This window comes from Pezoporus flaviventris, unplaced genomic scaffold (assembly GCF_033815535.1).
Source record: "Pezoporus flaviventris isolate CSIRO_AGI_PZ_B2104156 unplaced genomic scaffold, CSIRO_AGI_Pfla_v1 ptg000021l, whole genome shotgun sequence".
NCBI classification, from domain to species: Eukaryota; Metazoa; Chordata; class Aves; order Psittaciformes; family Psittacidae; genus Pezoporus; species Pezoporus flaviventris.
The window spans coordinates 4,815,324-4,831,039 of record NW_026892569.1 but is presented as its reverse complement, the minus strand read 5'-3'; the positions used below and the strand labels follow the sequence as shown (position 1 = coordinate 4,831,039).

The 15,716-nt window shown below is 41.2% G+C and overlaps 1 protein-coding gene across 8 annotated transcripts in view; it reads left to right on the top strand.

Moving 5' to 3' along the window:
* The window catches only part of MITF (melanocyte inducing transcription factor), a 98,664-nt gene extending 86,975 nt beyond the window's left edge, over positions 1-11,689 (top strand). For 4 of the 8 annotated variants that reach the window (XM_061455751.1, XM_061455748.1, XM_061455752.1 and 1 more), the window contains 5 exons: positions 4,098-4,215; positions 7,304-7,378; positions 8,383-8,458; positions 9,844-9,991; positions 11,223-11,689. In XM_061455751.1, the coding sequence (XP_061311735.1) occupies positions 4,098-4,215; positions 7,304-7,378; positions 8,383-8,458; positions 9,844-9,991; positions 11,223-11,624 (819 nt within the window). In that variant the 3' untranslated portion in view covers positions 11,625-11,689. The remainder of the gene's footprint in view (positions 1-4,097; positions 4,216-7,303; positions 7,379-8,382; positions 8,459-9,843; positions 9,992-11,222) is intronic. The other 4 variants (XM_061455755.1, XM_061455753.1, XM_061455750.1 and 1 more) reach the window with 1 other exon arrangement.
* Positions 11,690-15,716: the final 4,027 nt, after the last annotated feature.

Below are 15,716 nucleotides of genomic sequence, written 5' to 3'. Positions count from 1 at the left end.
TGCCCTTTGAGAAGATGGAGAAATCACTGCAGAGTCCTACTGAAAGAATGAATTTTTAATTTTAATTTAATCTTTAATCCAGGGTGACTGGAAAAGTGCAGCTGTCCCGGAACAGGAGAGGAAAACCTAAAATAGTCTTTAGTAAAAATCTTATTTTTATTGAGGAACCAGGTTCTTCTGAGTCCTTTGTCTGAAGTTGCATTGGATTGGGACCTGTTAAATCAGAGGGGGCTTGGATTTCTTTGTGCTTTCGCATTCCACAGGGACCCCTGCAGAGGCTCTTTGCTTCCAGACGTAGTGGTACTCTGCACTCTTTTGGTGCAAGGAATACATGTAGTCAATATTTAGGGTAGTCTGCATCCCTCCTGTTTGATGCGTGACAAGAAGCCTTGTAAAGGCTCCGTGATCCACATTCACTGTGAAATTTTAGATACTGTGTGTGGTGAAGTCTGTGAAATAAGGATATGAAATAGTAGAATTAAGACTTTAAACTAACACATTTAAATTGCTAGAGGCAAAAAAAACAAACATATTTTAGTCTCGGAATTAACCTGAAGAGTTGAAAATTGAACCGTATTTCCCAACAGTTGGTTTGGTAAAAAAATGAACCTGATGTAACACTTTCCTTTTGGAACAGGGTTTAATTCTTAAAACACTCAGCATTTTACTAATAAGGAATTAATGTCTCTAGACTGAGTTAAGTAGAGGTGGAAGGAATCGAGAGGAAATGGTCTTTAAAGAGATGCAGCCTATAAATAGCCGTGCTGAGACTGCGACAAAGGCTGCGTTGTTCCGTAACCAGCAGAGAACAAAAGGACTAGTTTGTTGCATTTGTTAACAGTACTTAATTGATAAGCAAAATCAGGGATTTCTGTGTAGAGTGAGCTAAGGGAAGCTCCCAAGAACCTCTTAATAGAAAAGGGCTCATTGCACTCAACTGCTTGCAGAAGTGTTTGTAAACTTTGGTATTGGGTCACAAGTTAACTGGCTTTGCTTCTGTGGTGAAGGGTATCACAGAATGGTCACTAGTTTGTCCAGAGGGTTTTCTGCATAGATAGGACCTAGTGATTGAACAGGTAGGTATTGTGTGTAAAGTCACCTCAACTTGGCATACAAGAGTACAATTGATTCATCCAGCTAATCAATCCTAGCAAGAGCCTGACATGGAAAGCTGTGTGAGTTCATGCATCTCCACTTCTTAATGTGACTTCCCTGTGGAAGTTAACTCCAGAGAGGAGTCTTACTTCAGGGATTGTTGAGGAGCGTGTGCTTATAAATAAAGGAACAGCACAATACGTTGTAGGCTGCACGAGCTGGGGAACCAAACCCATTTCAGTATGCACTGATACCTTAGAAACAGTCTTGCTGATCACACAATCAAGGTCTCATTGATTTTATACAGAGCCCAAATGGCCTGAATGTCAGTGCTTGTTTTGTTGGAGTAGTGGAGAAAGGAAAGCCTCAGACTCCCCTGAATGCACACTATGATGAATCTGCAGTAATAATTACCATATTTGTAATTTCTGTATGTAAAAGCAGCTATTCATAAAGAAAGAAAAGCAGATGCAAAGTGATCGGAAGGCAGATTAGAGCTGAAATGTTGGCAAACAACATTTAAGTTTATCCAGTTTCTTCCAGTAGGAAGCATTTGAAATAAATTCTGGGTGTTGCTGCATTATGCATGTTATAAGATCCTTTTGTTTCTTTGGGCAGTTTTTTGGCCCCATTTGAGGTTAGTGGCTGCTTTTGTGTGCTCACAGCTCTGATGACTTGTCCATCTCAAACCGATGCCCACAGCATAGGGATCCTCTCCCCTTTCCAGTTCTCTAAACTCTGCACTAATGATTGTTGGCTTTACCTTATAAGTTAACTAATTTTATCCCTCTGGGACCTGAAATATAATAGTGAATATAATAGGATACACCTCCGTTTTAACTTACCCTTAACTGTGTTTTAGCCTTTTGAGGTGAGTTGATGTGTTGGATACACTTTATGTTTCTAATTTGAAAGGAGTTGTGTAAATTTATAAATATAAATAAATGTATAAATTAATGTATTAATTATATTAATAAATCCCAAAGATGTGATTTGTAGCCATCCTGGAGAAGAGGCCTCTGAGAGGATCCTGCTGAGCGTGGACCATGTGTAGTCACGCTTGTAGTAGAAGTTACAACTGAAGCTTTGACCTGTGGAGTTCAAATCGAGATTGTTGGTGTCTACATCTAATGTAGGCTTCCTTGATAAGCATTCATGTGCGCATACAAGCCTGCAACATTTAGCAGCAGCGCAGATTTCTCCCTTCATCTTCCTTTATTTAGCTGATGCTACATTGGCAGTGCCTGCGCTCAGATTGGTGCACAGCTCCTGGTTGGGTTCCTCTGGTGCATGCAAGTTCTGCAGGACTTCAGTGTGGCCATTCAGCCAGCAACTGTCCGTGTTACTGCCCCCTTCTGTTGTGACTGCTTACACGGGTCCTGTTTGTTTACATGGAAATTTGTGTTCCTTTGGAAAAAGAAATAAAACCCATGAACTTGTAACAAGCAGGATTCATCTTGCAGCAGGGAACACAGCTTGGTGACCTTAACTGTTCTCCATATTTCATTTCCCTGAAATTCCTAATTAGATTTCACATGTCTGGTTTTGAACTTCAAGTCCCCGAGCTACAAACAAAGTCTTTGTGCTCTCCCCATGCTTAGGAGCATGAATAGAAAAAGCACATCCAAGTCAGAAGGGTGTATGACGCTATTGCTGTGCCTGTGTCATGGATGCGTTCGACGGGCCAAAAGATACAAGGGGCAACTTGTAGAGCCGTGGTCACCCTGACATTAATGTGGGTAGGTCACAACTGGGTCCATAGTCTGTGACGAACAACTGTGACCTTAGCTTTATGATAGATGTTCCTTTTTTCTCCTTTCATTTTTAATATATTGCGCTCAAGAGCGAAAGGGAGGGCAAGGATTTGTAAGGCTGAATCTTGGTGAGAACTCGGAATTCAGTTTCAGTTACATTCTTCCTCTCTCACAGAAAGATTGATTGAGGGACTTTGTTTTAGTTGTTGGCCACTCTCTGTTGAAGTATCAGCATGGCTTCTAGCTGTCAGTATTTTAATGGCTGCATATCAGCTTTGCTTCTTGAGTAGCTCCAGATGGCAGATAAATTTTGTTAGGTCTCAGTCTGGCAAGGACCAGCCTAGGCTGTGACTCACTCCATTGTATTCAACAACATTATTTACATGGGTGTAAAGTTTAATACTTACTCTAATCTCTGCAGGATCAGTGTCTTGGAGGGATGGGTTTTCTTTGCAGCAACAATGGTAAGAAGTATTGCCACTCAGATAAGATATCAAAGTGTTTTATACCTGTCTCTTCAAAACCTGGTTTGAAAACAAATAAGAGATGGGTAAAATAATCCACTCAGGACAAATGTAAACGTCTTTAAATACATTACAATTTAAAGGGATAGCTTTGGTAAGTCTTGTTGGAATACTAACCTATTTCTCTATAAATCTCCTTGCTTAAGCATACCTAAATAAGAATAGCAAATGAGCAAGTAATTGAGAAAACTTAATATAAAAATAACTTCCTCCTACTGGTGCACATTCTTGTTATGTAAGGCAAAAAACAAGTTAAAGTAAGCTTAAATGTTTTCTGTGTAGGTAGCTTTCAAACACATGAAAATACAGTGTTCTTCCTAAAGCATGTGACAACTTGCTAAGTACTTTCACTCACATATTCCTAGAAGAAGGGGGGCTTCCTCCAGGAGAGCTCTGTAGGCTCTTTCAGATATTTTGAGTTAGAGAAGTGATGGGGGTACAGATAGAATAGCTTCACAGAAGAATAAGGAGCCACAATACAGCAGTATTGTCAGCATGTTACGTCTTCTGCATATCCTCTGTGTATTTGTGATGAGAAAGAACAAAATTTTCCCAATGTAGGTGTTTTATTCCTCATGCCTGCACATACCTTTTGCTGACCTTACTGCACACTCTGTTTGCAGGAGAAGAGCACAGATTTCTTAGCAGATCCTAACTGTTCTTCTGTCCAAAGCCTTTCATAAGGACAAACAAAATGATATTTTTCTTTGTTTATCTTTTCCAGTTGCCTGTGTCTGGCAATTTGATTGACCTTTATGGCAACCAAAGCATGCCTCCTCCAGGACTAAACATCAGCAATTCCTGTCCAGCTAATCTTCCTAATATAAAAAGGGAGCTCACAGGTAAATATGTCTAAAATACCACCTTGGAGTAATAGCGTAATTGTTTTGAATTCAGGTGATATTGGACATAAGTTCTGTTATGAGAAAGAATATATGGATGAACAGTTACCTTTTGCTTTGCAGACCATTTTTTAGCAGATGTATTATCGTGCTGTGCAGTTGTGTTTCTGTGTGGGCATGGATGTGTTCACTGTGACATGATAAGTTAAAGTCCCTAGTTGTTATAGTCAGATCTGCACCCTGAAAGCATTGTGTCACTGGAAGCTTCTGTGCATCTCCTGCAGAGTTGTTTTTTAGTTTGGGCTCATTGTTTGCTCTGTCAACACCAAACTTCAAAAATTTCATATCCGGAGTTTCTGTGGGATTGTTGTTGAGGAATGCTGCATGTTGAGGCCTCACTCTAGTAGGGCAGGGCAGTAATGAACAGATAACCTGTTGTAATATGAAATCTGGACACCTAGATCCTGCAAAATGTAGAATTAGACACTGGAGAATACGTATCTCTTAAGATGAAAATGAAGTAGATTTCTTGTCACGTTGGTTCTTCCAGCAGTGCTGTGAATAAGCCCTGAGAAGCAGGTGGAGGGAAGAGGGGCATTAAAATCCTCTTTCTCTAAGCACATGTGTACAGAAGCTAAATAGTTGGAAGGAAGAAATAAGTTTCATATTCTCAAGCATGTTTTATTTTTGCTGTTCTCCTTCACTTTAAAGGATATAACTAATGACGAAGTTATCATAACCCCCAGAAATGGCTATTCTTAAGCCCAACAAGGACTCATACTGTATGTAGTATGGTAGAGGCAGAGTTTCTTTCTTGTCTCCCATCTTTCTGTGTTTCTGTTGTGAAAACTCTCAGGCTGACTCAGTTGCAAAGCAGGTTCTGGGCAGGAATTAGTTTAAGTAGAGCAGTTTTAATAGCCCAGGAGTCAGCTTCTCAGGAGGAAATGCCAAATCTCTGAGCTGGCGGATATTTTTGCATTTATATGATGGCACAAAATTTGAGTTAGGCACCAAATGAAGACACACAAACTGCACAATGATTTGTGGCTGCTAGAAAAAGAAAAGCTTGTACTATGTAAAGAGGAGGGTGGGAGGGGATGAGAACTGTTCCGAGTTCTGCATTACAGATAGTTTCATTGCCCCAGTTATAGAAAGTTAAAGGTAGCTGTAGACTGCAAATCCAACTTGTTGGATGCCCAGGCTGCTGGATTCACTGCAGATGGTTGTGTAAGACTCCAGGCGAAGAAAGCGGAAAGAGAAGGGAAGTCAGTGAGTGAAGCAGTCTTATGGAGGTCCCCAGTGCATCAGAATAGACCTAAGTTTAATGTCTATATGCTATGTTTACCTGTACATAGACATGATTTAGGCAAGTGCTTTTTCTGTTCAAAATATATACTAGCAGATTGCATGCAATTTATGAGAGGTTTAGGAATTAAACTCAGATTTAACAGCAGTCATTTGGACATTGATCTGGCCAAGCCTTTCTGCAGAAAGCACTATTTGATTGTGCTTTTTGACAGCCAGCGATTTTAAAATCAGCATGTTATTGCAGGCAGGAGCCTTTTGGTTCTCCATTTCCTGATCTTTACTCTTGGAGCTAGGCTGGAGAGAGCTTGCAATACTTAAATCTAGCACTTGTCAGAAACTTTTCTTCATCCTGCTGTATAAATATCAAAATGATGAAGACACCCCCTCCCCCAAATCAAATCTTTCATCCCATCATGTGGTGTTCATAATGGTTGTTGAATTCTCAACTGTAGTTACTGAAGCATTTAATGGGAATCCTGCTCACCCAACAGTGCTGTTTGTATCGGTTTTCACCTTACAAACCTCATACTTGTTTCATAAGGCAAGGTCAGATTAAGCCCAAATTTCATTAACACATGCAGTGATCTTTTGAGCTTTCTGGGAATCCTTTGGGAGCCTGGAAGAGGATATGACTTGTTACACTGTGCGTAATACGGCAGTAGCCCTGTATTCTAAGCAGTGAAGTAGTAAGCTTTCAGTAGTCCAGGGGAGCCCTTATCACCTGTTACTTTTAACTGGGTGGGCCATAATCCGTTTTCCTTAAAAATAAAATAATGCAGGGAAGAAACGTGTTGGAGTCACTGAGGGGTTTTGTTTCCATAATGGAACATGGGATAATAGATCATACACTCGTTCCTTCTCGCTGGCCTGCTGTGAAGCCAAGTAATGCTTTCTGGTTTTGGGATTTCAGTGCAACAGGGCAAGGATTAATGACATTACCTATTTCAGAAATTAAAAGGGGTAGAGCAAACATATGAAAATACTTAAAATTGCTTGAGAAACGTAAGATCAAATGAGAGCTCTAAATAACAAATACAGTTTTGCTTTTGCCTGAACTGTTGCATGCTGAAGTCTGATTACAAATGTGTGGGGAAAGGTTAAGAGCAGTGCTGAGTTGAGGAGACAACTGATGTGCAGAATGGTTGTTGTCATTTTAATGTTTGCTTTGCCCAAAGCAAGGACCATTGTTTTCTAGTGTTACTCCTAATGAAGGTGTTGAATTTTTCATCTTTTTTTCATCTAATGAGAGCAGCTAGTGTAGCTGGAAAATACAATATTTTTAATAGGTCACTTAAGTTACACCTCAAGTCTTGTGGTGATGTGCATGCATGTGCCACTAAGGGACGTAACCTTAATTCCGGTGAGTAGAATCTCTGGCTCCTGGCTGCTTCATATCCTGTGCAGGTAGCAATGCAGTAAGCATGCTGTTCCTCTGGTTCAGCTTCTGTGTGCTGCATAAGCATGCCTGCCGTGTATAATCATAGGAGAAGGTATGTTGGATTTGAGCAGTGCGCTGTCCTCAATACCTTGCTGAATCAGGGCCTCCGTGGGAAACATTCTCATCATGGAAGTCAGTATGGGAAGTGTGGGAAGAGATGCTCTGCAGGTGAAGTTCAACACCAGTGCTGTGTTGTGGCAATCACAGGCCTTTCTCACTCACTGGAATGGGTGTAATAATTGGTTTGACAAGTATCAGTCAGGCTTCCTGCGCAAATACTTCACACACTGAAACACTGGGTTTGAATTACTTTAATTCTAATTACTTCATTCACATGCACAGCATGTATTTTTCCTACAGAGTCGGAAGCGAGAGCGTTGGCTAAGGAGAGGCAAAAGAAGGACAATCACAACTTGAGTAAGTTTTGATTCTTTGCATTTTGCACCAATTCTAGTAATGATTTTAGACATAAGTGTTTGAATGCTGGTGATTTAAATCTGAATGAGACACTGCATGTAATACATAGTACCAGTTAATTATGTTATGCCCATAGATTAAATATCTCAAATTCTTGTGAAACGTGCTTAAATCTAGTATTGAATTTTAAACTCTGTTTTGGTTTCTTTTCAATAAGCCAGGGTGGTTATCATCAATAGAATTATTTGGAACAACAGTTGATCCAGTTGCTTTTAACAAGTCCACTTTGCACTGTTTGGCCCCCCTTTTTTAATTTATCTAAAATCTTAGCTGTGTGATCAGTTTGTGACTTCCAACATCAGTGTGCACCCTCAGCGTGGTGATTTTTCAAGTTCCATTTTTGAAGGGAATGCATATTTCCATGTTGGAAAAGAACATTTTAAAATAAAGAGCATCATATGACTTAAAGGATCCTTAAGTTGTCCTTGAATATTTTGTATAAGTAGAAAAAAGGAACTGTTTCATGCCTTGAGCAGTTCAGAAGCCTTTTCCATAGCATGAAGAGTTCACACAGGAAAATTGGTATTTACATTTGACTTTTGGATCCTCAAAATGTTGCATCTGGAAGATTACTTTCAAAAAGAGATTGTATGTTTTGTCCCTTTTCCTGCTTTGGGAAATGTAGATGCCTTGAGCATCTACATTTTTGTCTCTGAATTTGTGCAACGTTTGCTCCTTGGTTGGGTCCTATGCTAACACATTCGTTTTTAGAGCCTCTGCTTAACTTTGCCACTTCAGCAGTTCCACGTTTTTACGGTATAGACAAAATATCTGTCTTTTAGTGTGTCCATGTGTAGGAGAGCAAAATCAAGTTACTCTCTCACTGGATTTTAAGCTTCAGGCAAATATTTCAAAGGCGCTTAAAGAAATCTTTGATGAAGCACTTTATATGTTGTAATTAAGTATGAATACTACTTGTAACGCTTGTGCTGTTTTTCCTAAAGTTGAACGAAGAAGAAGATTTAATATTAATGATCGTATAAAAGAACTAGGCACTTTGATACCCAAGTCAAATGACCCGTAAGTATAACGTGCCAAGGAGACTGTGGGAGGGAGATATTTAAAGACAAAAAAAAAACCTTAGGGGAGAAAAAGAATTTACCAAAACAAAATTCCTGGGCTTTCTTGTATGATCTTGGCATTCCATGACTGTAGAAATGCTTTATACTTTTTAAAGATAGCCTTGGGGTTTATTTTTCCCTTTGGAACTTGCTTAAGTTTAAATTAATTTGATGATTTTTGTCATAAAACAGTCATCATACTGTTGTGCAGCAGCTCAGCATCCAGCTGGACCCTGTGCTTTGGCAGGGCTGGGGTTGATGCTGGTAGTGACTGCCTTACCAGAGGTAGAGTTGTCAGGATGCAAAACCTTAGTCTGAGTGATCTCACTGCTCTAGCTGGCTGCTTGTCTTGCTAAATGATTCTTTTAATTTATTAGATGCCATATCTTGGCAAGACAGAGCCAACCCTTCTTTCTTTGAAAATGGAGGGTAGCTCATCTGGGAAGTCATCCTATTCCCCTTCCCTCCAAGAAAAAGGAATTAAAATACAAAGCATAACTGTGTCTGTTCACCGATAACTTGTCAGTGTCTGTGGTAATTTCTCAGTAGTTCTTTTAGGTGATTTTACTGTTATTAACTTGTCTTAGTGCTTTCCTAATGCTGATTCAGAAGCAAGGAGTGCCCGGCACCCTTGCTCTGGAGCCTGAAAGTCTCACTGAAATCTGAATCAATGCCCTGTGATTTTTGGGAGAGTTTCCATTATTTTAAGGCTATGGAGTAACTCATAGCTACTATCCAGAGAAGCTCTGTAGCTTCCTCTAAGGCATGCAAGACAATACTGCAGATATGCTGCTATGTTGAGCTTTTCTCTTCCTACCGTAACACAGCTGTGATGGCAGTGCTACCATGACTATTGCTTGCTACTGCTTGGGAGCCTTTAGGCATCGCCTCAGGTGATTTAGCACAGAAGCACCAGGTTACATATGGTCCTAATTCCTCAGCTGAAATCGGGCATCACCCAGATAGTAAAGAGTTCAATGTTTGAGAAGTCCTGTAAATTGTTCAGTGTTTGAGAAGTCCTGGGGGGTTTTGTTGTCTTTCAGCCTTGTCATGAGGCAATGAAAGGAGCCCCTCATCTTCAGTTTCTCTGCACAGTGCTGGTCCCAAACCATGCAGAAGGCAGGGGCTGGAGAGCTGCAGGGTCCTGCAGGCTGCTTCACAATAGCTGCACTCGGGCCCCCTCTAGTGCATTTCAGATGCTCTGTATTCGTAAACCTGGAATAAATATTTCCCAGGAGTTACGTATATGTGAGGTGTAATCATAGCTGCCAATGGTGAAGGTGGTGCCTGTAAAATAAAGCCTTCTTGATAGTGTTAACTTTTCTTTTTGTGCTGATTTCAAAGGGATATGCGCTGGAATAAGGGAACTATTCTAAAAGCATCAGTGGACTACATTCGTAAGCTGCAAAGAGAGCAGCAGCGCACGAAGGAGCTTGAGAACAGACAGAAGAAGTTGGAACATGCCAATAGGCATCTGCTGCTCAGAATACAGGTTTGCTGATAAATAAGCTGCAAATGCTCTTGATGTTGCAGTGTGTGACTGCAAGTAATGGTAACTGAAGCTTGTTTGTAGGAATGTGGGTTAGAAGGAGCCACCGGTCTAATTCATGGTGACCAATGCTGAGATGTCTGCCAAGATTTTTCTGGGGGTAAAAAACCTCTTCTTCAGTCAAAATAACATAAAAATCAGACCCTTGAATAATGGCAAATTGACCAGGCAGCAAATAATCTGATGTCTGTATTTTCCCTTTTTATCTTGATTCTGATTGAGCAAAGGATAAGGAACTTCTAATTTCGGCATGTTAGCTGATGAAAGAAGTGCTGTCTTGTTCCACTTTCTCTGCTGATCTTACAGTGTGCCATTACAAGCTTGTTGTTTTAGCTTGAAAATGGAAAAAAAAGGGTATAAATCAACCTTAGTGTTAGGAATATCCAGAAACAGTACAATCATAGCAGTGATGTGATTGCCTAATATAATACATAAGTAGAAGCAAAACGTCTCTTTTGCTGCTGCATTTGAGAAAGGGCGTTTGAGTGAATTCTTCTATTATTCGTCTTCAGTCAAGTGCATCTGTATGTTTAAATGTGATGGTGGAATTTAAACTTTTGATGAAGATTGAAAGAATCCAGGCTCTGTGTGAAGTCTAAGGCCACATGATTTGCAGAATAGCGTTGCTCAGTTTTGGCTGACCTCCTTACTTACAGTTCTGCCAGACTTGTAGAATGAGAAATATCCCTGCCAGTGTCTCAGCAGAAAACTATGAGCATCACAGAGACATGCTGTGTTTTCACATATGACTTTTAAAAATTACTAAACATGTGCTTCTGCTGTTTCCACACATTTCCCCCCCACCACCCCCTTTTAAATGCTTTCCTGACCTGATGCCAGACTTACCTGCTGTGGCACTGGTTTGGAAAGGGGCCCAAGGGGAAACATGTCTGTTCTACAGGGCTTGGGGTTTTGGATCTGATGTAGGTTCTGAATGGAAGTGTGAAGAACCTCTGTGGGAACATGTTCACCCACCTCTTCAAGAGACTAATGGTCAAGTGAACTTTTGCAGGGTGGAAGTGCTCAAGGTGCAAGCACTTTTTGCTGCTGGAAAGGGAGGAAACAGTTTGCGTACAGCAGAAGGAGACTGTTAAGTTGCAGTACGCAAGAGTGTAGGATGACACGTTTTGTTTTCGGATTTCTCTCTTAATTTGTCCCTTCTCCTCCTTCACAGGAACTTGAGATGCAAGCTCGGGCACACGGACTGTCCCTTGTTCCATCTACAGGCCTCTGTTCCCCTGATATGGTCAACAGGGTCATCAAACAAGAGCCGGTGCTGGACAACTGCAACCAAGACATCATGCCGCACCACACAGACCTGTCTTGCACTACCACCCTCGATCTCACTGATGGTACCATCACCTTCAGTGACAACCTTGGAAATGTGACTGAACCAACTGGCACTTACGGTGTTCCTGCCAAAATGGGATCCAAACTGGAAGATATCTTGATGGACGATACCCTCTCCCCTGTCGGAGTGACTGACCCACTACTGTCCTCTGTGTCTCCTGGAGCATCGAAGACAAGTAGCAGGCGGAGCAGCGTGAGCATGGAGGACACCGACCATGCTTGTTAGCATATACTTGGCACATCTTTCATAAACTGCTTTTTGTTTCTTGATCAGTAGATGAAATAATTTACCTTTTGTAGATTTTTTTTTGATTTTCCTTCCTTGTGCTTCATCAGTAGCCCAGTGTGTGTGAGTGTGTGTGTATATATTATATATATAGGAGTTTTTTAGCATTTTTGTGAAGAAACTTGTATATTCTATTTTAAAACTACCAATGCCTCCAAAATATTGTACAGCATATGTACAGTATCTGTGAACTGGATTCGCCAAGAACTTTGAACTGGTCAAATCTACTCAAAGCAATAGAATTATAAATGAAGAGTCTGTTTCTACAGGGGGAGGGAGGGGGGAATCATAGAACTGTAAATGCAACCTATTTACTTGGAAACAAAATGTAAAGTTAAAGAATGTAAAGAAACAACAACCACAAAGTCCGATTTGTAATTGTATGAATTGAATAGTGCTGCCTTAAAGATACAGTGTCCCTCAAATGTTGGTCTTTACATGACAAGTGTTTAGGGAGGAGAAATCCCCACCCTATTCCACTCATAATCCAAACAAAAACCAAAAGTGTTGAGACATCCTGATTGTGTCGATTGTGCTAGAAAAAGCTGTTGCTGAAAATTGCAGGGAGATGAGAGTCTCTTTCTCAGAGTGCCCTTTAATTTTACTCTGAGCTGATTTGGGTTTTCCTTTTGATCATGGTTCAAGTTTTTTCTCTTAGATTTTCATTTTGGTTTGTAACACAATGATGACTTGCCAACAGTAACCCAGGCAGGAACACTGTAAGTTGGTATCAACTCTTTGGGCAAAAATCAGTGCGTTTTATCAGCTGGGCACATTGTGTTGTACATATCTAATTGGCTTTCTGTTTTCTTTTTAAATTGCATTGTACAGTTACTTTTGATTTGCATGGATTCCTTAGTTACCCTCAACTTTTTGTTTTAAATATATTTGTATTTCATTTGTAAGGTTTTTTGCCTCTTAATATTGCAACGATTTTTTGACATTTTTAAAACTCATTGGAAGTTTTCTGCGTTCTTTGTAAACACTTGAAAGGAAGCTTTTCTGCAGGGTTCTGTGTTTTAAGAGAGATTTTGAGAATATTTTGTATATTACAGTCTCACTTTGAAGATGTTTTTAAACGCATTTAAGGTAGAATACAAATTTAGATTAGGTAATAAAACGACTCTGTAGAGAAACTGAACTTACATATTTATTTTTAGTGATACAGGAAAAAAAAGTAGTACTATGCTTGGAAACATAACTATGTAGTTAATATACCCGTTATAGCAATTTGTGTTTTATTTCAGCACTGGCGCTGACATAAGGAAAAAAAAACAAAAAAAAAGAGTAAATTTACTGTATCTGCAAATAACTGTTACTTGATAACAATGTTATTAATTTTTAACATGCAACCATGTTGTAAAAGTAGTTGGTGCATTATCTACTCAAGTGTAGTCCTATGCAATAACGGTAGTTCTACTCGTATTATATCAAGCCTAGGTGTTTTACAGAGGTGACGCGTGGTGTTCCAAGCTAGGGGGATCGAATGGATTTCCAATGGCAGCCTACAGCTGACTCGCAAGCGGCAGGCAAGTGTATCTTGTTCAGAATGAAGTGCCTTAAACTCTAGTTGTAGTCTTCCTCGACTAGCACTGACTGAAGTGTGGCATAGGAGAGAGCTTTAGGGTGATGTTTTATAGGACGTTGAAGTGTAGCATGGTGCCTACGTATAGAAAACAAAGAGCTTCCCGTTCTCCTTCGTGCTACACTGGGAATGACATAGGATAAATGAAATGGTTAGTGACTCGAGCACCAGTTTGGCAGGATTTATAAGGAAACCGTGGTCTCAGCAGTTAGTGGTCAGCAATCAAATGTGAATTGGGTAGCGATGGGACAGTGGGGGACAGCATCAGGGATTCCCTGGCCTGTGGCGTGGCTCGCTGAGCTTTCACCCAAACGTTTCCCCACGGATGGTTCTTGAAGTGTCCCCTGCCTGGCCCTAGTGGCGAAGGGCTCGGTGGGGGCACAGCTTGCTGTTACAGTACTCTGGGGTCTGCATTCATGTTGCTCTTTCTGTGGCTGCTGCTGGCTGTGTTCAGCCGTCTCCGTTTCCGCTTGAGCAGCGAGCTATGTGTTAGCATTGATGCAACCACCAGGTTGTGGCTTTTTTCTTTCTTTTAGGGTTTTGTTTTTGTTTTCTTGAAGGAGGAGCTGGATTTAGATTATAATGATGCCTCTCCCCCCCACCTCAGACTGCTTTTGGGAATGTGTCTTTCCTAGGGTAGAGAAGCTGTGGTCCAGGAGCCTGCAGGATGCTCTGTGGCCACTGTGGTCCCCAGGCAGGAAATGTTCCAGTTCACAGCAAGGCAGCTCACTCTGACTTGAGGATGTGAATATAGGCTTCTGGTGCTGCTGTTTGGTCAGGGTGGCAGGTAAAGGAAATCAGGGCTGCAAAATGCTTGTAGCTGTAACACGGGACTGCATTACCGTTCTCCATTACAGTGGGACAGCTCTACAGCCTTGTACAACAAAATCAGGTGTGCACGCTGGAGCGTAGTTACTGAGAACCACTGAATACATTGACTTTTTGGTTTGACTCCTATGATGGGCATTCAGGAACGGAAGTCTAGACTGTGGTATATAACTATTTTTAAAGCTTATGTGAAACCACTGGTACTTGCTGACAGCCGTGATTTCTGATATTTTGGCCACATGGTGTGTGGAAATGAGTTAAGATTCAAGAACAGTTACATCAAGAGCTGGATTTCTTGATGCAAGTTGCTATGGTCCCAGCAGCTGTGTGGTGCGTTCCCTGTATGTTGGGTTGCGCTGGGGTAACATGTAACTCAGCTGTGACCTGCTCACTGTTCACCCTGCGTTTCCTTAGGTTACAGCCCTCCTCTGAGTTTGGCCATACTTTGAATAGCAGCACGTTGACACTGCAGTGGGGAGGGACATCTCTAGGAGACATGGACCTCCAGGCGGGTGCTAAGTGGAGATGTCTGCCCCTTTGAGCATTGTGGGATGTGTGGCTGTGATGTTTTACAGGGGATCAGTGGCAGGGGGACAGAGACAGCAATTGCAGGCAGGGTTTGGCATGAACTAGGTGCAGTAAGATAGTCAGGAGTTGTTGCCCAGTTTGATGACATGAATGTCTGGTGTGACACTGGGCTTCCCTGGGCGGGTGGACAGAATATCAACCAATGCTCCTTCGCCAAAGCCATGCAACAAGCAGGAACATGCAGAGTACCATGAAGTTCTTCCTTACTGCTTTTGGCCTATAAAGCAATATTTAACTCTTACAACCTGTAAAAGCAAAAAGAAGGTACGTAAGGAAAGCACAAAGCACAAAATAATGCACTTACATTTATGTTGTTTGACATAAAATGCACTGGGGGGGAAGCTGATGTTGATAATAGTATAAATACCTATATTTCTTGAAAAAGTGACATTAATTACTGCCTCTTGCTATGATGCTTGGTACTGTAATGTTGATATTCATCTGCTGTTGACTGCAGCAATAATTTGTGTATGGTCCATAGCACTGTAAATTATGGATCAATATTAATGTATCCAATGAAATAATTTGAACTGTTGTTCTTGATAGATGGATTAAAGCATTTTGGTTTTTCACATATGTCTGTGTAAGCCACTCGTTTTCAGTGTAAGTGAATCTTTGTTTTTCCATGCATCTGAAGTCTCGGCAGCGCTCCTGTGTTTGTGACCTGGTGGTGGATGTGTCTGTGTTCCTGACCTGCTGTCAGTCAAGAGCTCCAGTTGCACCACTGCTGTCCGGTTGTATTTGCATGGTGGTAGCGTCGTGGGGACAGAGCTACGGATCAGGCCCTACTTGTGCTCTGCAAATACACATCCAAGTGGATAGACCTAAAGCTTATGGTCCAGCATGAGGAACACAGCAAAACATCATTGCTTTTCTGCCCTCCTATGGGCTCTCCCATCCCTATTGCCTCTGTCTTGGTTTGGGCTTAAACCACACCAGTCTCTTGCCCTTCTCAAAGAGGTGTCTGCCAAAACCGCCCCAGCTCCATTGCCTTTTGCCATACCCTTGTCTCAGGCACGAGCTCAGTGAGG